The following is a 25,333-nucleotide window of genomic DNA, read 5'->3' on the forward strand; positions in this document are numbered from 1 at the left end:
AGGGCAAACCCACAACAACATGGAGGTGAGCTGGGTTGGGTGGGAGACCCTGCCTCCCATAGTCAAAACTGTCTGGTGGGCATGTTCCCCACCATTGCCTGATCACTTGGGCTGTGGCCGGGGATCTCAGCTTTCCTGTCCCTGACGGGCAAGCAGTGGCCAAGCCCCTCCCAGGGAAAGTCCTGGCCTTGGCTTGCTTTCTGGAGATGACCACGTGGAGGTCAGGCGTGGATCCATTCTGTTGCCGCCTCTACTGGGGCCCATGGCCTTGGATAAGATCCCTCCCAGTCCTCAGCCCTTCACCCAGAGCAGCTCCAGGGCCCCTCAGACATCCCTCTCTCAGCATACTTCCAACTCTGCCATTCTCTTCCCCTGAGACCCCCAAACTCACATAAACCCACTCCAGCAAACACAGATCAAGCAGCCGCTCTCAGCAGGACACTGTCCCAGGTATAAACACCATGGATGCTGAAAAGCCTTGTATTAATGAAAGCAAAGGACCCACAGCACCCAAGGGCCATTCTACAGGAACCAGATGACAGATGGATCTCGACTTGTTATTAAACTGGTTCTAAATCTTATCTCCCTCTCTCTGACCGGGGTTATGTTTGGTATTAGACTCTTATCTCTGTGATGTTTGCTGAGTCAACTGCAAAGCTTCCCTTTGGTCACGATTGTGCCCAGGTGGGTCTCAGTATATCTGACTCACTTGATTTTCCACATGCTTTCAGGCTCTGGGTCATAGATTAAGAGGGTGATGAGGGTGCCAGAAGGTCACCAAGACCAGTGAACCAGTGAAGTTGCTCAGTTGTGTCCGACTGTTAGTGATCCCATGGACTGTAGTCTACCAGTCTCCTCCATCCATGGAATTTTCCAGGCAAGAGTACTGGAGTGGGTTGCCCTTTCCTTCTCCAAGGGATCTTCCCGACCCAGGCATCGAACCCAGGTCTCCCGCATTGCGGGCAGACGATTTACCGTCTGAGCTACCGGGGAAGCCCAAGACCAAGGTTCTAGAATCTATTCAAGAGCCCACCAGCATGACCAACCTCCCTTGCTGCCACACCCCCTTCTGGCTTCAAATAGAATTGCACCAGAGCCACACCAGGAAGGCCCTGCTGGCTCTGTCCCATCACTCCAGGGCCACGGCCTCAGTGTCTACAGGCCTCATCTTGTTATCTGGGCTTCATTCTCAAATGCTAACGGTCCAGCTCTTCCTGACACTGGAAATGAGCAACACCTTCAATTAGGAACAAGGTGGCTCAAAAGAAACAATGTACAAAAACAGTACTTCCAATGCACCCTCCAGAAGGACAGGGACTGGTGGTGGTCTGTAGGGTTGTAACCATTTCTTAGGGCCCAGGACTGGATGGTCCCAGGTCTTCAGTCTTGCCAAATAATGTCACCTGATCACACGACCAAAGACCTCAGTAGACTCAGGTTAATCACTTGCACCTGCCATCACATCACTATTCAGAGTCTTGGCTTCCCCATTCATCTTATGAAGCATTGGTTAGGAAGATCTTTGGGGAACTTGATTCCAGAACACTCTCCACTACTCATTTTCTCCCGAAATGTGTGGTCCCCTGTCCTTCTGTCTCCTAGTATTGATTCCTAGCTGTGATGTGTCCCTCACCTGTGTGGCTCTTGATGCTAGCAAACTCTTACACACACATGACTCTTGTATCTGATGTCAGCACCCTACCCTCTGCAGCCACCACGGAGACACCAAATGAAAGGGGAAGGATCCACAGCCAGCAGCCCCCTCTCTCAGGGTCATCCACAGCCTCCTCTCGTTGTGTGTCTCTGATGCCTATGAAGCCTGTCCCAGCAGGGGCTGGGTGTTTAGACAAAGAGACAAAGAGCTCTCTCTCTGCTTTATAGACACGAGCTCATGGATCCTGCTTGTGTTTCAGGGACGTGGCAGTTCTTCTCAGCTTCCTTGGCTGACAGAAAATAGAAAGGGAGGGAAAGAGAGCGCTGTGTCTGCCACACCTGTCACTATGCCTGTCATCTGGACCCAGGAATTCTGAGAGAGCCTTGTTCTCACCCCTCAGCTTCAGCCTCATTTTAGGAAAATGTCTCTCTACCTGACAATGATAGGAGAGAGGGAAGAATTCAAATGGCAAATCAGATCCAGGAAGGATGCTGAAAGGCTGTAATTCTGAGTCACAGAGATCCCAGAAAGGATGCTAGGCAGCCTACCAGATTTTGTCCCCCACTCTCCTGTTTTGTGACCTCTGGGGAAAAAAGCCAGACAAATACGTATATGTATATATATTTCCCCTCCACATCTGACTCACTTGACCAATTTATTTCCAGACTCCCCAGCTGCAACAGCGTTTCAAAGTCTGGAATCCAGAGGTTCACTCAGTACTGTCTACACCCTGGGAGGGAAAGAGGACCATCCCCACTCAGACATGTGGGTTCTCATGCTTGTTCTGCAATTATTGTGGGCCAGACACTGAAGCAAAAAGAAGCAGAAGACAAATCCTTTTCTTCTAGGACTGGCAGTGTCAAGGGATGATGGACAGGCATGTGACTGGGGAGGACAGATCTGATCCCAGCTTGGCCTCAAACACTGTGTGACCCTGCGCAAGTCATTTCATCCCCCACCAGCCTCAGTTTCCTCATCTTTCAGAGAAGGTAGGGTTTGATGCTGACAGAGGCTTCATCTAGCTCTGATGTGCTCTATTTGATTTCCTCCACATTCTACAATCCCCTTCTTTGGGTGGAGAGAAAAGCTTTTAAATAGCTTTGGAGTTGGCAACATTTTCTCCTGGGTTTCTTCAGGCAGTGCAATGTGGATTCTGAGTCCAGTTTCCCATTTCTTTTCAAGCTGAATGACTGCTTTAGGTCAGCTGTTAACAAAATGGGGTCAAAGTCATCACTTCATTCACGAGCTATCTAATTCTCCAAGTGAACCGTCTTGCTCCCCCCTTTCAATAAAGGAAAAAAAAAAAAATGAAGCCCTGGAATGGTGAGCTCTGAATCCACCCAAGAAAGATAATGGCAGCATTTGCATAAGAAGCTTAGAAGTGAATTAACTTCCCAAAACATATGGATTGTTTCAACCACCTTGGTTGTTTTCTGGGCTTCATTCTCAAATGTTAATGTCCAGCTCCTGATACTGGAAATGAGCAACAGCTTTAGTTTTGAACAAGCTGACTCAAAAGAAACAACGTATAAAAAGAGTGCTAGCTATGTGCCCTTCAGCAGGGCAGGGACTGGCGGTGGTCTGTGGGGTCCTAACCATTCTTCGGAGCCCAAGACTGGATGTGGTGGGGTCTTCAGTCTTGCCAAATAATGTCGCCTGATCAAATGACTGCTTGCACCTGCCATCACATCACTATTCAGAGTCTTGGCTTCCCCATTCATCATATGAAGCATTGGTTAGGAAGATCTTTGGGAAACTTGATTTCAGAATACTCTCAACTACTCATTTTCTCCTGAAATGTGTCCTTCTGTCTCCTAGTATTGATTTCTAGCTGTGATGTGTCCCTCACCTGTGTGGCTCTTGATGCTAGCAACGTCTTACACACATGATTCTTGCACACCCCACCTGGGCCAACCTGAGCATCTCTATTCCAGGATGCCGTGCAGTGGCTAGACTGTGACTAAAAGTGCAATAAATATCTGTTGAATAAAATCAACCCAAATTGTGCAAGTGAAGCACGTGACTTGGGGACGTGTCCTTCAGCTTGTGAACACCAAAAAATAGTCCTTAACACAGGGTGTTTAGACCACATAATAATAAGCAGCTCCTGCCCTGCCGCCCACACATAAATCCAATCTCACAGTATCCACACCAGGCCCCAGACTGTCTGCTGGGGTTGCTGCTCATATCATTCCCATTGTTGGGGATGTCCATGCCCCCATATCCCCTCTCCCGCTTCTGAAATCTCACCCACACTTTAAGGCCTCGTTCACAGCCACCTCCACTGTGCAGCGACTCTCTGTGAGCCAGAAAGTCAGAACTGCTGTCTCTCTTCTCTGCCCTCTCAGCAGACTTTGACCATGATATTGTACAGCCCCTAAAATAATACCACTGTCAGTCCCTATCTCTGTCCAGCTCTGACCTGCCCATCCCTTGCTATGTGCCTCTGGGTCCCTCCCAAGGGTTGTGTCTAACACAGCCTTGCACATGTGATTATTTATATAGGATGTCCCACAAGGTGGCAAAGGCTCTGAGGCTCCCAGGGGCATTGCTTGAATTGAGCAGAGCTGCCAAAAGTCTCAGGACCGAATGGTGGGGAGCATCTGTCAGGGCTAGTGGCTGGGCAGGCTGGGCCAGTATCCAGGCCCCAGGCATATGGACAGGCCCATCCTTACTTGGCGTAGGCCTTCTCCAGCAGGCACGGCCAAAACTCTTGCTTGTTGCGAGGTTTGACGAAGAGGTACTCGTTGTTCAGGACAGGTAGGCGATCGTCAATGACCACTTCCACCCACTGGCCACACCGCCAGAACTGGAGGAGAGAGAGCAAAATATATGCCTTAGTAGAGCTGGGGAAGGAGAGAGGGGCTGACCCCCTGGCCCCAGCCAAAAGATTACCACCATTGCCGCATGACCACCACAGTGCAACAAGAAGTCTATGCAGATCAAAATTGCAGCCCAGGTTGGCAGACAGGGCCGGGCCTGTCATCTCCACTGACAGGGGAGTCGCAGATCAATTTAACCAAGGAAAACGCAGACAGGGAGGAAGGCGCCTCAGGGCTAGCTGGACTTGGCTACTAATTCCTGCCTCACTTTCGAACGTCCTTTGTGAGCTTCGAACACATGTAAGATGCTCCAGGTACATCTTGTGTACAAAATGGGAGCAGCGGGAGCAGATGCTGAGAGCAGAGGAGAATGGGTGACTGGGAGTGTCCTGATGGGGAAAGAGAGCCTTCAGGTTGCTGGAGGCTTGAGGGAAGACGGGCAGGATTCCTGCAGGTGGCAAGGAGGTGGGAAAGCATCCCAGATGGTAGCCACAGAGTGGGCAGGGCCCGGAGGCCGCCAAACATGAGGTTGCTGGGGAGGACTGAGCAGTTTCAGCCTCGCCCTGACCCTCCTGTCCTCACGTCCAGCTGGCCCTGCCATCAGAGCAGCAGCAATGAAGCAGGCTGGCACTGCTGCCGCCAAGAGCGCAAACGAACCAGATGTTCCTCTCCAAAACAGACTGGTTTAATCTTCAGCATTCAACTCTTAATGGTTCACCCGGGGACACTGCCAAATGACGAAAATTCATAACAAGGCCAGCTTTTGGGAGTTTGTTTGCTGGTCTCTGGATCAGCAGGCAAGCCTCCGACAGCATGGCTCAGAGTAAGGCTGGGTGGATGCGATCCATCACCTGCTCATGGTGAGGGGGAGCCATCCGCGTGGCCTTGTCCACAGCTGAATGTCCCAGGTGTTGGACGGTTGCACCCGCATGAGGATACATTATTGAAGCAGAGATGGAGACCAAGACGGAAATGTCAGGGGAGACAAAACAAAGAAGGTGTTCTTACAGTCTTTAATGAACCAGTCCACTGGAGCTGGTGTTCTCACAGCTGCGGGTCTGCGTTCCCGCTGCAGTCAGATGCACAGGCAGGTGAAGTGGGGAGCCAACAGAGATGCTATTACAGTGAGATCATTGAACATGTCTGAAGCACCAAGGAAGCTAACCCTGGCTCCTGGATGGAGGGTACCAGAAGGACAGGCCCATTTGAGTTTGATTGGATGGCAAAGTGTAGGAGCCAGTGTCCGGTCAGTGGAACCACGCTCCAGGCCTAGTTTTGTCCCGAGCAATAGCTATTGGATAAGACACTTAATTCTCTGTGACTCAGTTTCCCCATCTGTCAAATGGTAGTAAGAGTGACAACTATCTCACACTGTGACTGGGATCAGATGAGACTATGAGAGTGGGATCACAGTTTTGAAAGAAGGAACTGTTTTTTCAATAGCCTTTTTGTTCAGCACCTAGGATAGTGCCCAGCACACAGTAGGCCATCAAGAAATGAGTGAGTCCCGGCTTGAATGAGCCCATCTGGTTGGTTCCACCCTCATTTGCACCTTCCCTTGCCAGTAGAGCTGACCAGACTTGCTCTCCCTATACAAAGGAAACCTCAGATAAGATCATAGTTCCCAGAAAGGATGCAAATGGCCTGATGAAAATGGGGTGGTCAAGAATGAGGTCAGCGATCTGTGTTTCCTAGTTCACTTCTCTGGATGAGGAGGGCTGGCCCACTAGATAATGTCTGCACCCTTTAACAAGCAGCCTGGGCCATCTGACCAGCACCCAAGTATCTGCAGGAAACCAGAATGGTTTTGGGCAAAGCATCTGAGTTGCCCAGATACAGGGCTCTTTCCTGAGAACCGTGCCCAAACTCAGAAGGAACAGATGTACAGAGGTCAGCACTGCAGCTATTTCTGGAGAACCGTGGGACTTTCTTCACCTTCCAGAAGGGCAGGGCATACCCTGCCTAGACCTCAATTTGTCCTAACCACCTGTCTCTCCACCACTTGTAGCTTTGAGGTGAGCCTGGACACAGCTAAACCCTGCCCCCTCTGGCTAACTTCTCAGTGTGATCCTTGGACCAATAATACCAGCATCATCTGTTAGAAGACCTAGCATGCAAATAATTGGACTTCAGGAAGAGAAAACTCTTTTATCCTCTTATCCTCTTTTAACTCTTTATCCTCCAGGATAAAGGAGGATACCCAGAAAAAAAAATAGAAGGAAACAGCTGAGCAGAAAAAGGAGGCAGGTCTTCAGAATGAAAGGGCTCACTGAATTCCAGGCAAGAATATTCTTCAAAAGGACACAGACATGGGGAACAGACTTATGGACACAGAGGGTGGGGGAGGAAGGAGAAGGTGGGATGTTCGGAAAGAGTAACACGGAAACATATACATTTTTACATGTAAAATAGACAGCCAATGGGAATTTGCTGTATGACTCAGGGAACTTAAATCAGGGTTCTGTAACAACCTAGAGGAGTGAGTGGGGAGGGAGGTGGGAGGGAGGTTCAAGTGGGAGGGGACATAGATACACCTATGGCTGATTCATACTGATGTTCAGCAGAAACCAACAGAATATTGTAAAGTAATTATCCTTCAATTTAAAATAAATACATTTAATTATAAAAAAAGGCATACATCTGGACATATTCTAAAGAAATTTCTGAACCAAGAAGAGAGAGAGCGCCTCATACAAATTTGCAATTTGAAAGAATGTATTGCATACAAAGTCAAGAAAATAGATTGGATATTTCTTCTGCAACATTGGAGAAGTTGCAGGACAATGGAAAAAATATTTACAGATTTTTGAGAAAAAGGAATGTAATCCAAAAATCCTAAACCCAGCTGAAATACTGTTTTTAAGAAAGAGCAAGTGAAAAAATACTCATATAATCTGAGGAAACTCAAGGAATTACTCCTACCGAATGATAATGAAGTTAGAACAAAAATCTTAAGGGGAAATGAAGGCTGAAGGAAACAATGGTGAATAATGAGTTTTGAATATGCTTTGGACAGGAAGCATACTCATAACACAGTGAAAGTAAAATTGATAATGAAAGGATGAGCAAAATTATAACAGGGAATGTAAGTAACAGGAATCTGGGATAGTGGTGTGAGATCAGGCGAGGAGGGAGTCAAGGTTAGAAGCTTCATACATAACAAAGTGGGGTATTGTGTAAGTTTTATTCTAATAGCTGAAGAGGAAAAACATAATTATTTGGGTACAAAAGAATACAGCAAGAAAACTATAAAGTCAGAACATAAAAGGAACCCTCCAAACTATAACTTTGGGAAAGAACTTTAATTCACTTCTTTTAGAATATGACAAATCAAACAGACAAAAAATAAGCCAAGATAAAAGAGATAATTGCAGATTATGTAATCTATAAATCAGAGAACTTGATTGCATATATCAAACTTACGACCATTGGATAATATATTTAAATATATATATAGCAAAGAGATTGATAAAGTAGACTTAATCACAAATTAGAGGAAATTAAATAAAATTTCAGAGACTTATATAAGCAACTTTGGGGCAATGCATTTAAAACTATAGAAGAAATAGTTGATTCTCCCAGCAAAATATAAATTTCAAGAATTAACTCCAGAAGAAATAAGAGGCCCGAGTAGATCAATAGCTATTGAACACATTGGAAGAGTTAAAGAAATCATATTTTAAAAGGAGATAGGTCCAGACAATTCAACAATTATCTATGTCACTTGCAAAGAACAGATAATCAATGATTAACAACTGTTATACAAATTATTTCAAATCAAAGTAAATCTCAATGTGCTCATATTAAAAAGCTAGTATAACTCCAAAGAAAAACAACAAAAATCTGGAATCCAATTGTACATGTGATATAGACGCAAAAATTCTAATAAATTTTTAGCAAGTTGAATCCAACAGTGGATTAAAAGAATGGCATACCAAGAAAGTATGCTACTAAAATCAAGAGAAGCCAGAATTTTGCTCTTGTCACCTCATTCAAAATTACAGTCTTCTAATTAATACAGCAAAACAAAATAACTCTATTAATATTAAGAGACAAAAGTATCTTTACTTGTGGATAATATTAGATAACTAAAAAATATCCAGACATTAATAAAGAAAAAATTAGAATAAGAGAATTTGATAAGGTGGCTAGATACAACTTAATACAAAAAAGGACTAGCATTCTCTTTTCATCAACATATAGTTAGAAAAACCATTCATGTTAGCTACAAAATTGTAAAATATCTGAGAATACATTTATCAAGAAGGGTATAGAAGGAATATCAAAACATAGCTATAACATTTTATTGAAGGACATAAAACTAGTTCTGAATAAACGGAAAGATATACTGTGCTTTTGGAAAGGAGTAATTATAATAATAAAACTGTGATTTTTCAAAATTAATACATAAATTTAATGCTGCTCTATTCTGCTTCATGGTAGCTTTTCTGTTTAATTAGATGCAATGATTTAAAAATTCTCACAGAAGAATAAATGTGTAAGAATCAACAAGATAAAATATTTTTGAGGGAAAGATACTGAATATTGAAGGAGAACGTATGCCACAAGCTGTTACAGCTCACTCTGAAGCTCCTGTAATCAAAACAACAGGGTGTGGCACAGGGAGAGACAGACAGACAAAATCTCAAGGACGTACAGGGTCTTTGATCAGCAATTCTTTTCTTTGGCTGATTGTTTCTGCCATACTTTTTATTGGGTTGCCCAAAATGTTCGTTCAGATCTTTCCATAGATGCTATGGAAAAACCCAAATGAACATTTTGGACAACCAAATATTTACACAAAAACATTTTAACTCATCTTCCCTATGTGTTGTCAGATCCTGAGTTCAAATCATTTTGAGGAGCTAACACACATTAACTAACACTTAAGTGTCTTTCCCACATCTCAGGCTGCTAGACCAAGAGAACGTTCAAGACAGTTGCCTTCCTAGGCTCACAAAGAATTCCATTTAAGGAGCATCCCAGCAGCATACTGACCCGAAAACGAAAAATCCCCGCATACTGGTATGAAAAGCTTTGGTCTATTAGGATCTTCTGCAGATACTGTGGACTCTGTGTCAAGGCCCCCAGTGCTGCCAGGAACCAGCAATCTCCTGGAGGGGAGGGGGAAATAAGTCGTGAGATGCTGTTTGGACACACCTGGAAGCCCCACCTCATGCACTGCTCAGAGTTGGAGCTCAGTTCAGTTCAGTTGCTCAGTTGTGTCCGACTCTCCGTGACCCCATGAATCACAGCACGCCAGGCCTCCCTGTCCATCACCAACTCCTGGAGTTCACTCAAACTCATGTCCACAGAGTCAGCGCTGCCATCCAGCCATCTCATTCTCGGTCGTCCCCTTCTCCTCCCGCCCCCAACCTTTCCTAGCATCACCTCCTTCCAAATAATGCTTTTTTTTTTTTTTCCTGTCTGAGAGAGGAGAACTGGGGGAAAGATTCACCGGGGTCAGTTCCAAGCAAGACAGAGGTGATGGTGGTAGTTACGGAGACAGCGGTGGGGATAGGGGTGGAGTAGTGATAGGGCTGGTGGTGTTGCTGCTACTGTGATGGTGATGGTAGTGTAGATGGGCCACTTGCCTTCTGATTCTCAATTGGCCCAAGGTGCCCAGAACCAAAGTTACAGCAAATTTTGTTGCCAGCATTGGTAGCAATGGTGCACTCTAAAATTGGGGAGAACAGATTTCTGTGTTTCTTTGCTAATATTTACTCAGTGCCTCCTGGTGTCGGGGCCTTTCCAGCCCGTATCCAGGTTCTTCCCTCTTCCCCCGTGAGGGAACATGGCTTTGAGTTTCTCCTTGAAGGCTGCTGTGAGCCCTTTTGAGCAAGCTCACCGCCTTCTCCTGAGTTTTCTCTCCACCTTCACACAATGGCTTGAAGGCCCTTTCAAGGCAGGCATGCTGCTGGGTGTGGAAGCCACAAGGATGCCCTGGGAGAGGTCCCTTCTCCCGTCAGGAGGCGACTGGCTGGAGGGGACTTTCTCCAACACAGACAGCAAGCCAGGCAGGCTTCTATCAAACTCACCAGGTGAAGTCCAAGTGCCAGGGCACTAACTGGAAAGTGACATTCTAAGGACGTAGAGTCTGCTCTCAGAAGGGTTGTGTCTTATTTATTTATTTGGCTGCACTGGGTCTTAGTTCTGGGATGTAGTTCGCTGACCAGAAATCGAACCTGGGCTCCCTGCACTGGAAACAAAGCCACTGAACCACCAGGGGAGTCCCAAGGGTTGTATCTTATTTTGCTATGTCTCTGGGCTCCATGCCCACTTGCCCACCCCAAGGAGTCTTGCCCCCCACTCCTCGGGTTCTTGCTAAGGGGTGTTGTGTGACCACACCTGCTACCGCCCATGGGGCTCCCTTCTCCTGCCACACTCCTCAGGTCTCAGCAACAACTCCACCCTGTGCCTGTCCAGTGGGTTGGAGGGAGTCACACAGCCCTAGATTCAAATTCAACTCTGACATGCATTGCTTTTGTGACATGAAAGACATTATTGTGTCCCTTGGACCCCTAGCTTCCGCATATAAAATGAGGATGTTGCAGGGTTCATGAACTATTTCATGCAAAGTATCTAGCAAAGCCTTGCAGAAGTTCAATAAACATTTACTTCCCTCTCCTCAGTGCTCAGACTAAACTCTGTGTATATTTTCTCCTTTTCTTTGACAATGCCTCTCCCTAAATGGCTCTGCACACCCACTGCTAAGCTGATTTGCAGGCTGAAGGTCTGAGCATAAGTAGTCCAACCACAGCAACACTGAGGGTGCCGGTCTCTATGGGGCTGGGTGGCGCTTCTCTCCACCCACCGCTGCTCAGAGGTGGACTGTGGGCAGCCTGCCTCCATCCAGGGGCAAGCAGAAAGAGGTTGAGTTCTTACCTGCCTCTCCTTGTTGGATATCGAATCTGCTCGCACCTTCCAGGATGAAGACAGGCTCTGATTTACCCTTCAATAAATCCTTAGAAAAGAGCAGGGGAAAGCCATGAGCATCTTTTATCCCTCTGTCTCCCAGTGTGGTACCCAAGACATCACTCTCCTCGTCTTTGAGAAGTAGAGGTTACTTTGTAAAGAGGTGTTTAGGATCTGAGTTAGGAAAGTTCCCCTCATTCTTCAGGTTTTATTGCTAACAGGGAGGCAGATGTCAGAAGGGCATATGTGTAACTGCCCAGATTGGCAATAAATGCATGGGCAGACTGCACAAGGAGATAAGGACCAGGATCCTTACATCAAATGATCAGCCATCCTGCTCCCAACAGCAGTGTTTCATTAAGAGTCTATAAACAGCCAAGAAAGAAAAGGATGCATTTAGTAGAGGAAAGTTTTACAAGCATAATCACACTTTCCTTGTGAAATGTAATCTCTCAGAAGTCAGTATAGGCATTTGGAGCTTCAGGTTCAAGTCCAGCTACGTGCTGTACAGGATGCAGGCTGTGTATTACTCAGGTCTTTGCCCACTCCCTGGCTAACACCCAGACTGATTCTGGAAGACCCCAGGCACCTTCTAGGTTTTCCTGCAACCAGGAGCCCACAGGATTTCCTCAGCATCCTCTCTGTGTCCTGGATCTCCATCACATGGATTTGCATGATTTGGTATAATTGTTCCTATGTCATTTCTTTTCACATTGACAAAAGAGTTCCCAGAGAGCATGGCTGCAAAGTGGAAATGGATTCACCTGCTCAACAGCCATGAACATGCAGAGTCCTGTATTTTTGTGAGACCTGTCAGCCCTTCGTAAACTGCCCTCCAGTTTCCTAGTGGAGCCTCCAAGGGGCAAACAAAGGTGTGTGTGCTTGCAAACAAGTCAGCCAGACCACCACACCAGGCCTCTTCCCACCATCTTCTCTGCATACAACTGGCCCTCTCTGATGATCACGAGGGGGGCCCTCAGGCCCAGGTCCTTGCAGTGCAGGCCCTGGGCTGACCCTCTGCCCTACCTTTGGCCGCACAGAACTCGGGGTCTCTCTTAACACCAACAGGAAGGGCAGAGCTGTCACAGGTCCCTGGAGGGAGCAGTCTCCCAGTGTCAAAGCAGCTTGGGGTGCTTCAGTGGCTCTAGTTGTCCCCTCCCTTTCTACTGGAAGAGGGAACTCGAGGTCTTAGTGGAGGCTGGCTGCAGATCCTCCACTCAAGGGAGTTAAAGAAGAGGGTGAAGGTGTTTGGGTTTTGGCTCAGGTTTCTTGACCATTGCATAAAGAACGCTGCAGCTTCTTTGTCATTTACTCCTGGTTTACCACCCTGATGGGCAGAGCAGGGGTGGGTGTGCTGAGGGTCAGAAGAGCAGAACCCGGTGTGGAATCCTGTCTGCATTGTTCCTGGGGTGACCTTGAGCAAATTCCTTTACTTTGCTGAGCCTCGGTTTCTCCATGTGTAAGAAAATGGGCATCAGATTAGAAAGTCATGATGTCCCGGCTGCTGTGACCAAACCCTCGTGGAGGACGAGATGCTTCATTCACAGTGATCTCCTGATGGACTTGCCAAACAGGAGTCTTCATTATTTTACAAATGTGGAAGGATGTGAAATATTAGCGTAGCCTCAGACAAGGGGCCTGTTCAATAAATATTGATTTCCTGCTTCTGTAATATTTGCAAAATTAAAAAGCCCACACTCATGGATAAACCTAGTATCTCCAATGCATTCATTATTAAACAAGAGAGAATAAAAACATGATTACACAATCGAATTATAGATAAAAGAAAGAAAAAAAGAGCCCCACAAATATAGGTGGAAGGAAATGACAAAGAGAACAATTGGTGAATTACAAAATAGAAACACAGCAAGATCAGCAAATACATTATATTTGGAGAGAAGGTTTACTTAGACCCAATCTTTGGCTAATATGGTAGAGAATCTTATTTCAAGTAAATTAGAAATCTTGTTTTAACAATATAAAAACATGATGTAAAATTCTATACTAATTGGTTTAAAACATACTGAAGATTGTTGAACAGAAATTAACATGGCCAAAAATGATCCAAGTTGGTAAATCACCTGAAAATCAATAACCTTGATATAGTATTTTTTAATGATTAAAGAATATCTTCCCAATATCTCTGTCAAGGCTTCTATACACAATTTTGTTGCTGAGTTCTCTCAAATTTTCAGGGAATAAACAATTCCTGTGTCGCTTGTAGTTTCAGTGTTATGGAAAAAAAAAGAAAGAATTCTGTCATTGTTTATTTTAAGAAGCCAGCACAGCCTGGATGCCCAACCTGAGACATACACACACACACAGCTCCCCCACAGATTGATTTCACTTATGGAAAAATACTGAAATAAATACCTGGCAAGAGAATCAACAATAAATTATACAACTAACCCACTATCATCAAGTAGGGTTTGCCACAGAAATTGTAGGATGCCAGGATGGATTCCTATCAGGATCTCTGATGATATCAAATGACATTTACATAGTCCAAAAGAGAAATAATTGCTCTCTTTCCAGTAAATGCCATGAAGGCATTTCATAAATGCACAACTTTTTCTGATTTACCAGAATATTAAAATTAAAAAACTGAAATTTTTGCCAAGTAGGAACAGAAGGATACTTTAATGTTCTGAAGATTAAATGGCAGTTATTTCAAACCAAAAATCAGTCATCAAGATCAAGTTCATGGACAAACACTAGAAATATATGCATCAAAGTTGAGCACAAAACCAACATTTTTGTCTCTTTTCCTGAGCTACCCATTCCTTCCTCACCCTGGCTTAAGTAGGGTCCTGGACAATCCCAAAAGAGCAAAAATAGGAGGAGACAGAAATTATACCCAGAAGCATTTCAGTCTGCTGAGCCGGCTTTCTGAGACTAGGCCCTCAAAGAAAACAGGTCAATATGCTTGGAAGATAAAAATACTCTGGCTCTGGGCAGGTGCCCTGTCACCACGTGGGCCGGGCACACCATGATGGCGAGGGAGAGTGACAGGACTGGTGATGGGCAGCCTCCACCCCGGGAGTGACTCAGAATCACCCAGAAGTTTTGCAGATATGCAGGCTGCTGGATGTCGCCTTCCCACAACCTGTATTCTGTAGGTCAGTGGAGGTAGAGTTCAGGATCTGCATAGCTCTTCCGGTGATTCTGAGGCTCAGCAGGGCAAGAAGCAGGTTCAGAGAGGTTGAGTGATTTGTCCCAGGTCACACAGGAGGCAGGCTGTGCATTAGACACTCCACCCCCATAGTGCCTTTGCCGTGGACCACACCAGGAGGCAGGGTCTTCAGTTTTTTCTGATTCTGTGACATGGATTGGCCCTTTGAGGCTTCTGCAACATCATCCGTACAGAAGGAAGCTGTGATGGTTCATTTTATGTGTCAGTTTGACTGGCTCATGGGGTGCCTAGATATTTGGCTATACATTATTTCAAAGGAGTGCTCCCAGATGAAATTAGCTTCTGAATCAGGGGACGCAATAAAGAAGATTGCCCTCCCCAATGTGGATGGGTGCCATCCAGTCTATGGAGGGCCTGAACAGAACAAAAGGTAGAGGAAGGGAGAATTCACCCCTTCTCTGCCTGACTGCTGCCCAGGGACTGGGGATGACATCATCAGCCCCATTTGTTCTCAGGCCTTCCCACGTGGGCTACACCATACCATTGGATCTCCTGGGTCTCCAGTTTGCAGATAGCAGACTGTGGGACGTCTTGCCTCCATAACTACATGTGCCAATTCCTCATAATAGATGAAGCCACAGGCTATATCTATGCAGTTACTATTGGTTATAGGAGATCTCGACCTCTCCTCTGTCTGCCTCCCTCTTCCCCTCTGCATCCACACCCACACCCATATCTGAAGTGGTACGACACCAGGCACTGCCCTGCAGTCATCCTTGGAGGTGTCTTTCTAATGTGGCATCACTTCCTATGTTCTGGACAGTGATTCCTGTGTTCTTTTCAAGAGCTCCTCATGCCTTGCCCCAGACGGTGTGGGATGGGGAAACACCAGGTTTAGCATGCTGGCCTTCAGACACAGCCCCTTTCAGCCAGTGGCCAGAGTTCAGGCAGGGCTAGGTGGCAGCGTCACTCCCTTTTAGAGAACTTTGCTTTATTGGAATCAAAGTTCTTTGGTGCTGTGCTAATTGTCTGTTGCTGGGTTCTCTGTCTGTTGCCTTCTTTACCTATTGCCTTCTCACAACCTACTTCAGAGCGGCACTTTGTTAACCCTTTCCTTTCTGGGACAACTTATGTTGAAACCAAGATGAGTCATTTCTAGTAAATGGTCCTTTCGGAAACTCTGCTCTGGTTACTTGGAAGATGAATGTTGTCATCTGGGTACGTGACATTCTGGGCTTGCCACAGGCCAGAATCCACAGTGGGGCTGGGTGCTGAACCCTGAACCTGTTTTGGGCCCACAGCCCATACATCTACAATTCTTTGCTTTCCAATATGGTAGCGATAAGCCATATTGGCTACTTACATTCAAATTAAATTAAATCCAGCTCAGCTGGTAAAGAACTCGCTTGCAAGTGCAAAAGACACAAGAGACATGGGTTCAATCCCTGGATCAGGGAGATCCTCTGGAGAAGGAAATGGCAACCTACTCCAGTATTCTTGCCTGGAAAATTCCATGGACTGAGGAGCCTGGGGCTACAGTCCATGGAGTCACAAAGAGCCAGGCATGACTGAACATGCATACACAGCCTGATATATTGGCAACTCTGCTGTGAAGACCTACATCTACAATTCTGTGCTTTCTAATATGTTAGCCACAAGCTATATTAGCTACTTACATTTAAATGAAATTAAAATCTTCAACACCTCAGTCACACTGGCCACAGTGTGGCCAATTGCTTGATACCAACACGTGACTAGTAGCTCCTGTATTAGCAGAAAGGACATTTCCATCCTTGCAGAAAGTTCTTTTGGATGGTGCTGATCTATTGAATGAGGATAATATCATCTGGGCTTCCCTAGTAGCTCAGATGGTAAAGAATCTGCCTGCAATGCATGAGACCTGGGTTTGATCCATGGGTTGGAAAGATCCCCTGGAAAAGGAAATGGCAACCCACTCCAGTATTCTTTCCTAGAGAATCCCATGGACAGAGCCTGGCGGGCTACACTCCATGGGATCGCAAAGTGTCAGACACGACTAGTGACTAACATACACACACACAATATCATCTACCTCAGAGGCCTGTTATGGCAACTAAATGAAATGTTGTATGTAAGGTGCTTAGATTAATACTTAGCATAGAGACATGCTTGATAAATGGAATTTGATATTATTCATGAGATAAAAATTTTAGAAGAAAGTGACTCTACCAAATTTAGTTTGGGGAAATCTCATGTAGAGTCTCTGAGTACAGGTGTAATTCCCAGCATCGTCTCTTCCTGAGGCTGGGGTTGCAGGAAGCATTGAGGAGGATGAGGAGTTGGGTCCTTTCAGCGCCTTTTGCTCTGGGCACAGTCACAGGCATTTATGGAACCTGACTGCCTGCTGGTTGGGGAAGGGAATGTCTGGGAAGTGGGTTGCTGCTGCTACTGCTGCTAAGTCACTCCAGTCGTGTCCGACTCTGTGTGACCCCATAGACGGAAGCCCACCAGGCTCCCCCGTCCCTGGGATTCTCCAGGCAAGCACACTGGAGTGGGTTGCCGTTTCCTTCTCCAATGTGTAAAAGTGAAAAGGGAAAGTGAAGTCGCTCAGTCGTGTCCGACCCTTAGCGACCCCACAGACTGAAGCCTACCAGGCTCCTCCATCCATGGGATTTTCTAGGCAAGAGTACTGGAGTGGCTTGCCATTGCCTTCTCCGGAAGTGGGTTACTGATTCCTTAAACCCAGAAAAGCTGAAGGAAGCAATAGGAGGAGCTTCTACAGTAGCAAAATGGATCAGGTTTAGTTGTTAGTGAGAGAGGAGATAAGAAGAAAGAAGAGGTAGACAAAAGGAGAGAGAGCATAAACTACATGAGAAACAGCTTTTCTTCTTCATGCAGAAAGCCAAGCCTAGTTTCATGTCCCTGACCCTTGCCCTGTTGCTGAACCTACCAAGCCTGGATGAGTACTTGAGGTAGAATGATATCCATGCTGGTTTAGCGGTTGCCTAGAGTATGATGCTTTCCCATTGTCTAGAAAATGCAGAAATGGCCTAAGGAGCCTTGGTGCGACCTCAGCTGCTATATAACTGAAGTTTAGGGGATGCCAGTCAGGTCTCTGGTCAGGCACTGAGCAAGCTTTAGATTGGGAGGCCCCCTTCTAACAGAGATAGACAGCAGAAGGTGAGAGGAAATCACCCTGCACACTCCCTGCCAGCCTCCTCTGGGCTCCCCAGATGGTTTCCTCTGACCCACATTTCTCCTTAAAAGTGTCTGCTGAAATTGGCTGGAGACGGAAGCTGAGATGACTAGACAGTGAAAGCCCAAGGAATCATAGGGGATGGCCCCTGTAGCTGCTACTCTATGTCATCCCTCTCAAATTAATCAGGGTAACAAGAGCTAGAGTTTAGTAAGTTGTTACAATGTGCTAGACAATGTTCTATGTATTGTCTTCATTTATTCCTTAAAATAATCTTGTTAGGCACTGGTAAAATTTTTATCCTCTTTTCACCTAAAAAAATGAAAAGAAGGGCAGAACATAGACAGAGATTGATTCCTGGTTACTCAGACAAAGCAGGAGATTCTATTGATGCACAAGATATTATTAGTAGCAAACAGGCACCTAAAATACAATATGAGGGAAAGTGCAGTATGTGGGGGGATTCCTCGTTGGCTCAGTGGTAAAGAATCCACCTGCCAATGCCGAAGATGCAGGAGACGCAGTTGTCGATCCCTGGGAAGATCCCCTGGAGAAGGAAATAGCAACGCACTCCAGTATTCTTGCCTGGAGAATCCCATGGACAGAGGAGCCTGGTGGGCTACACACAGTCCATGGGGTCACAAGGAGTCGGACATGACAGCAACTGAAGATTCACGCACATTGTATGTGAAGTCAGAAATTTTAGTTTAAATCCTGCTCTTTCCCTAACTATGTCACATTGTGCAAGTCACATCACTTGTCTGAACCTGTTCCCTCATAAAACTGGGAAAGAACAAAAGACAGAGAAAGAGAAGACACATGGAAAGTTCTGAAAAATACAAGTGTTAAGTGCTGCCAATTGCGATAAGGGATACAAAGAAATATCCACATATACATTTTAAAAGAAATGTGGGAATGAAAAATGATCCCCTGGTAGAGTTTGTGGATGGATAAGCTTTTGGGTGAGAAGAATGGCAGTAAAATGTACTTGGCCCCTGGCTGCCTCTACTTTGGGTTCCTGGAATGATTCTGTGTGAGTCATTTCATTTCTGTTTGCCTCAGTTTCTCCTTGACCCCAAAAGACATCACAAGTTGAGATGTTGCTGGAATTAGATAATAAAAAACTCAATCCTTTCTAAATAAAAATGTTATAAATTCTTCAACACTATAAATATAGTCTCACATCTATTGCTCAGTACCTTGTGAAAAAAAAAAAACATTCTAAAAGAATCTCATCTGAAAATAACAAAGGGAGGAAAAATATAATCCTTCCAAGCTTTAAACAGAGTTCTCTGCTCAGTTCTCCTTAGGAGTGAAGTCCAGAAGGGAGTCCTTGTTGGGGACTTATTGCTTCCGGCTGGTAAGATGGATCCTAGAAGTTTGAAGCACCTTCATCTTAACTAAGCAGCATCCTAAACCCCGTCAGATCCCCACTCACCCTTGCCTTCCCCAAAGCTACAAATTGGTTCTGAATTAGGACAAGAGATGGTTACTCCAGGGTTTATGTCTTGTTCTGTCATCTGAAAACACCTATTCTGTATAACCTGACCTGGCTTCATTGAGTGTGTTCCACAGAGTGCTTGGCGTTTCATTCACATTCAATAACCCTAGTGATATCATAATCCTTATCTTACTAGACATTATACTCTGTCCTCTTGTCCTAGGCTCTGCTGTCCACTTTTGGAAGCATGAACAGGATGTTTGAGCATCAGTGCCCTCAAAGTGGTCCTTAGCCAGGTCCTTTGTATCATTGAAAATGACGCACGAGAATGTTTAGTGGACTGAGAAATTTCCCTTGGAGCTTCATGTCCTGAAACTGACATAGTTCTAGAAAAACCAAGAGGGCTCACTTGGCTGCAAGGTGGAGTTAGTGGTCATCTCTTGGGGTGGGGGAGTCAGGGGGTTTGAACATTGCCACAAAATATCTTTTTAATTTTACAACTAATGTCTAAAACTCTTTTATAGGTGATCAGCCTTTACAAGACTAGATATACAAATACATGTGAGAGAGGCAAGGCAATTGTTGAAATTCATCCTATTGTACAAGTGATTGACATGTTATCTTCCCTTTGAGTAAATTCTAACAAGGAAAGAAAAAAGAAAAAGACAGTGATACCTGGACAGAATAAAGAGTGATGAACACTGACAGAGGGGCTCGTTTATGGAGATGGAAGAGACCCGACAGCTACTACTACAATCCTCATACCCTTGCTTCCCCATTTTTTATGTGGGAATCCTGAGGCATGTAACCTAGTGACATGCTGTGTTAGAACTGGGTTAAAACTCAGGGGTCCTATTTCCTGGTATAGAGTCTTTCCATCCCACTGTGGATGCAAAACCATAGCTGAGGGGATCAGATGAATTTCAGTCTCCTTCCACTTTGGTTTGGGCCAGCCCTGAAAACCAGGTGTCAAGCCCATCCTTTCAGTGGGAAGTACCATGGGAAACAGTCAGAGGGCCCAAGAGTTGGGTATGTCCCTGGTGTGGAGTTTCACTCACCTTTGGCCGCATCCAGCTTAGGTTGGAGAGGTTTTTTCCCTTGAGGAGCGGCAGACCTATGGAATAAGTCTCGGCAGGGAATGTCTCATCCTCAAACAGCAGCCCTCTGTTTAGGCAATGATCCCACAAGGAGTAAAAGTCTTGCTCCTTGAATTTGATGATGGGGGTCTTGGCTGGAAACTGCTGGTTGTATGCCATGATTCCTCCAAGAAGAGGTATCAGATCTTTCCTTCTGGGTGAGAAAAAGAGGTATTTTTAGGAATAAGCTGTCAAGTACTTTGCATCACTGGATGTGAGCCCTGGAAGGCATTCAGATGTCTTCCACCTTCACAAGTGAGACTGGAACCAGGTAAGTTCTGTCCCTGCGGACCCAGCCAGTTGGTTGGGGGCAAGCCCAGACTAGAATCCAAGAAAACTTCCTTCCAGGTCAGTTTTCAATCTGCCTACCGAAGAGCTTCTCAGGATGCTCTTACGCGCATGAGAGACTATTTGTACATTAATGAACATTTATTGAGTACTGACCTTGTACCAGGCACTTTTCTGAATGCTGGTAATTCAAAGATAAATATGACATGATCTTTATCCCCTGGAGGCTCATTATCAAGTGGCAAAATATATTAGACATTCCAACAACTATCATTCAACAGAAACGTTGAACTATCGTTCAACAGAAATGGTCTACTTAAAAATGTGTAAAAAGTCCTGTGGATATAAAGAGGAGGAGCTAGGAACTTCCAAAGGATATTTCTTCCATGAGTTCTCACCCTGCAGTTGGCCTTGGGGGAAAAGAATCTTCCAGGTGAAGAACTTGTAGGTAGAATAAAAAAAAGAAAAAAAAGTCCCAGGACTTCCCCGGTGATCCAATGGCTGAGACTTTGTGTTCCCAATGCAGAGGGCACGGGTTTGATCCCTGAGGAGAACTAGATCCCACATGCCACAACTAAGACCCAGGACAGCAAAACAAATGAATAAATAAAAGAAATATTTTTTTTAAGTCCCTCCAGTGTCCCGAGTAGCAAATACATGGAGAACCAGGAGTTGGATTGGAAAGGTGATGGGTGTTAGAGGGAATGGGAGGGGCTGGAGGGCCAGTGGAGTGGGGGTTGGGGATAAAGAGTGTTGTCAGACAAGGCCAGGAAGGTAGGTTGGAAAGCAGGATTGTTTTTGTTTTATACCCTTCAAACGCTGCAGGGCCATTGACGATCCATGCGTGGGATTATGGAGCAAGTTGGAGGCCACGTGGTGGAATGGAGAGGGTCTGAGACAGGGCGGAGGTTGGGAGGCTGCTACATTTGTCCTTGGAAGGGTCAGTGTTACAGCAGTGGTCGTGAAGATGGTGGAGAGATAGGTTCCAGAGTCATTTTTAGGTAGAATATATAGGGCTTGATGATGAAAATGGGGGTGTGGGGTAAGAAAAAGAAAATGCGGTGTGATGAACAATCAAATAAGTTTTGAATTTGCTTTCTGCTCTCACCACCAACATATCCAGTTCTGCAATCATGAGTTAGTATTCAACCCTGTAAACCTATTTCTCCACCTGTACTGATTAATGATACCAATCTTGAAGTGTTTATTGCTGTATTCAGTGAGGTGGGACCTAACAGACTGAATAATGCTCAGTCACTTCAGTTGTGTCCAACTCTTTGTGACCCTATGGACTGTAACCCACGAGGCTCCTCTGTCCATGGGATTCTCCAGGCAAGAATACTGGAGTGGGTTGCCATGCCCTCCTCCAGAGGATCTTCCCAACCATGGGATCAAACTCACGTCTGCCTGCCTCTCCTGCATTGCAGATGGATTCTTTACCCACTGAGCCACCTGGCAACAGTAGGCAGTCAATAAATGTCAGTGTCCTAATTTCTCTAAAGAGAAGTCAAGGAAGTCTGGGTTTTCTTGTTCAGGAAGCTACAGGGGTGTAACTGATGCCATTTAACAAAATATGCATCATATCCTCCATCTGCTAGACAAGCTGGCTTGGATCCGAATCCACACTTACTAGCTGCGGGACTTGAAAAGCCTATTTAGCACTTAAACTAGTACGTTTCAAGCTTCTTTGACCAAAGTCTGTTCAGTTCAGTTCAGTTGCTCAGTCGTGTCCAACTCTTTGCGACCCCATGAACCACAGCACGCCAGGCCTCCCTGTCCATCACCAACTCCCGGAGTTCACTCAAACTCATGTCCATCGAGTCGGTGATGCCATCCAGCCATCTCATTCTCTGTCGTCCCCGTCTGTTAAGGTGACACAAAAGACCCCAAGGTTCATATGTCCTTTCCATACCTACTTCATAGTGAAAAAGCAATCAAATGGTGACAAAGAACTAGAGAGGAACGTGAATGAGCAACTCATAAAGAAAGAATATGCGCTTATAATCAAGACTTTGGATCAGAGAAAAAATATGAAAACAAAAAATAATTTATAATTTTCTTACAGTTAATATATAATAGTATATGCAAATTATTTAGATAACACAAATAAACACACAGAATAGCACCAATGAAGTATCACTGCACACACATATTTGGAGAGAATTATATATACAATTGTCTAATAAATGAAGTAAGAATAATTTATATGTGGACTACTAGGTTGGACCATATGAAAGTAAATATGGGCAATTTTATTTGGTTTAGTCCTGTATGATATACACATTTCTTCATTCTAGTTCTTGGAAAATAACAGGTGAAAATATGTCAGTGTACCTCACCACTCACTATAGGGTTAAGAGGAAAACCTGCAACAAATTATGTAAGAGCGATAAAGCTGAAGTAACAGTCAGGTACAATTCAAGAACAAGAAAACAATGATAGAATTTGGTTGCCAAGTAAAGACAAGGCAATGACACCTGATAAGGGAGAGCTGTGAAAATTGTGGGTCTACCAACTCTGCACATGCTTAGGGATGGTGGAACCAATACAGCACCGCCAAGGCATCGACCTATGATTATGGGACTATTCTTAAGCAGCTTTTAATTACAGCTAAAAATGTATATTGTCACCTTGCTTATTTAACTTATATGCAGAGTACATCATGAGGAATGCTGGGCTGGAAGAAGCACAAGCTGGAATCAAGATGGCCGGGAGAAATATCAATAACCTCAGATATGCAGATGACACTACCCTTATGGCAGAAAGTGAAGAGGAACTCAAAAGCCTCTTGATGAAAGTGAAAGAGGAGAGTGAAAAGGTTGGCTTGAAGCTCAACATTCAGAAAACAAAGATCATGGCATCTGGTCCCATCACTTCATGGGAAATAGATGGAAAAACAGTGGAAACAGTGTCAGACTTTGTTTTTTTGGGCTCCAAAATCACTGCAGATGCTGATTGCAGCCATGAAATTAAAAGATGCTTGCTCCTTGGAAGGAAAGTTATGACCAACCTTGATAGTATATTAAAAAGCAGAGACATTACTTTGCCAACCAAGGTCCGTCTAGTCAAGGCAATGGTTTTTCCCGTGGTCATGTATGGATGTGAGAGTTGGACTGTGAAGAAGGCTGACCGCCGAAGAATCGATGCTTTTGAACTGTGGTGTTGGAGAAGACTCTTGAGAGTCCCTTATACTGCAAGGAGATCCAACCAGTCCATTCTAGAGGAGATCAATCCTGGATGTTCATTGGAGGGACTGATGCTAAAGCTGAAACTGCAATACTTTGGCCACCTCATGCGACGAGTTGACTCACTGGAAAAGACTCTGATGCTGGGAAAGGTTGGGGGCGGGAGGAGAAGGGGACGACGGAGAATGAGATGGCTGGAGGGCATCACCGACTCTGTGGACATGAGTTTGAGTGAACTCCGGGAGTTGGTGATGGACAGGGAGGCCTGGCGTGCTGTGATTCATGGGGTCGCGGAGAGTCGGACACGACTGAGCGACTGAACTGAACTGAACTGAACTGAACTGAACTGAAAAATGAGTCAGGAGAGTTTGGCTTGACTTCTCCACGAGAATCTTAAAAAAAGGCCTTATGTTTGGGGATCAGATCCAGGCTCATCTGCAGGGCCCTTACTGCCCACGACTGGGCAGTGGACTGGGTAGCTTTAGGAATCCCCCATCTAAGACTCTCTTTCCTCTTTTGTGAAATGGAGATGATACTAATACACAAGATACAGAGTTGTGGTGAGACTCAGATGAAACCACGCTGACTGAATGTTTAGCACTGACTGGTCAACAGAAACTGGTCACTGAACAGTGATTATTAGCATAATCAACATTATTATCATTTTGGCCATGAAAGGACATGCAGAAGTCATACACCCTCTAAGAGGAGGACTCACTCTTATGAATGATGGGCCAGGCCCAGAAGGGCCAGCATGGATAAGGGTCAGAAGTGGTACATCAGACCCACGTCCTTGACTTTGCCACTGCTCTGTATCCACTAACCAAGAGTGCAAGGAGGAAGGAGAAGGCTCTGGGGGCCAGGAACAGGCCTGGTTCTGTTGCTGGAGAAAGTGGTCTGCTGCTCTGGGAGGGAGGAGAATACTAATGGGAAAAGAGAATAGGCTGGAAGGGAGCCTCCAGAGGCACAGATATCACACCTACTGGGTTCACCTTCTTGATCTCTGAATTGGTAATGGCTTTGCCAGATAACAGCCTATACACTCGCTTTCTTGGGCATAAACGTGACAACATCTCCCTTTTGCGTGAAGCAGAAAAGACCAAACAATATTCCCACCTGTCACTTTGGCAAGGACTCTTTCAGTTCAGTTCAGTTCAGTCACTCAGTCGTGTCCAACTCTTTGCGACCCCATGAATCACAGCACGCCAGGCCTCCCTGTCCATCACCAACTCCCGGAGTTCACTCAAACTCATGTCCATCAAGTCGGTGATGCCATCCAGCCATCTCATCCTCTGTCATCCCCTTCTCCTCCTGCCCCCAATCTCTCCCAGCATCAGAGTCTTTTCCAATGAGTCAACTCTTCGCATGAGGTGGCCAAAGTATTGGAGTTTCAGCTTTAGCATCAGACCTTCCAATGAACACCCAGGACGATCTCCTTTAGGATGGATTGGTTGGATCTCGTTGCAGTCCAAGGGACTTTCAAGAGTCTTCTCCGATACCACAGTCCAAAAGCATCAATTCTTTGGCGCTCAGCTTTCTTCATAGTCCAACTCTCACATCCATACATAACCACTGGAAAAACCA

The 25,333-nt window shown here is 45.4% G+C and overlaps 1 protein-coding gene across 1 annotated transcript in view; it reads right to left on the reverse strand.

Annotated features, from left to right (window-relative positions):
• CAPN13 (calpain 13) overlaps positions 1 to 20,396 on the reverse strand; it is a 69,549-nt gene extending 49,153 nt beyond the window's left edge. The window contains exons 1-4 of the mRNA XM_088841730.1: positions 20,199 to 20,396; positions 11,362 to 11,440; positions 9,475 to 9,590; positions 4,330 to 4,463 (exon numbers count right to left, since the gene is read on the reverse strand). Coding sequence (XP_088697856.1) covers positions 4,330 to 4,463; positions 9,475 to 9,590; positions 11,362 to 11,440; positions 20,199 to 20,396 — 527 coding nt within the window. The remainder of the gene's footprint in view (positions 1 to 4,329; positions 4,464 to 9,474; positions 9,591 to 11,361; positions 11,441 to 20,198) is intronic.
• Positions 20,397 to 25,333: the final 4,937 nt, after the last annotated feature.

The sequence above is a fragment of the Moschus berezovskii genome, chromosome 11, assembly GCF_049115385.1.
Source record: "Moschus berezovskii isolate FMDL1 chromosome 11, NW_MosBer_1.0, whole genome shotgun sequence".
In the NCBI taxonomy this organism is placed as follows: Eukaryota; Metazoa; Chordata; class Mammalia; order Artiodactyla; family Moschidae; genus Moschus; species Moschus berezovskii.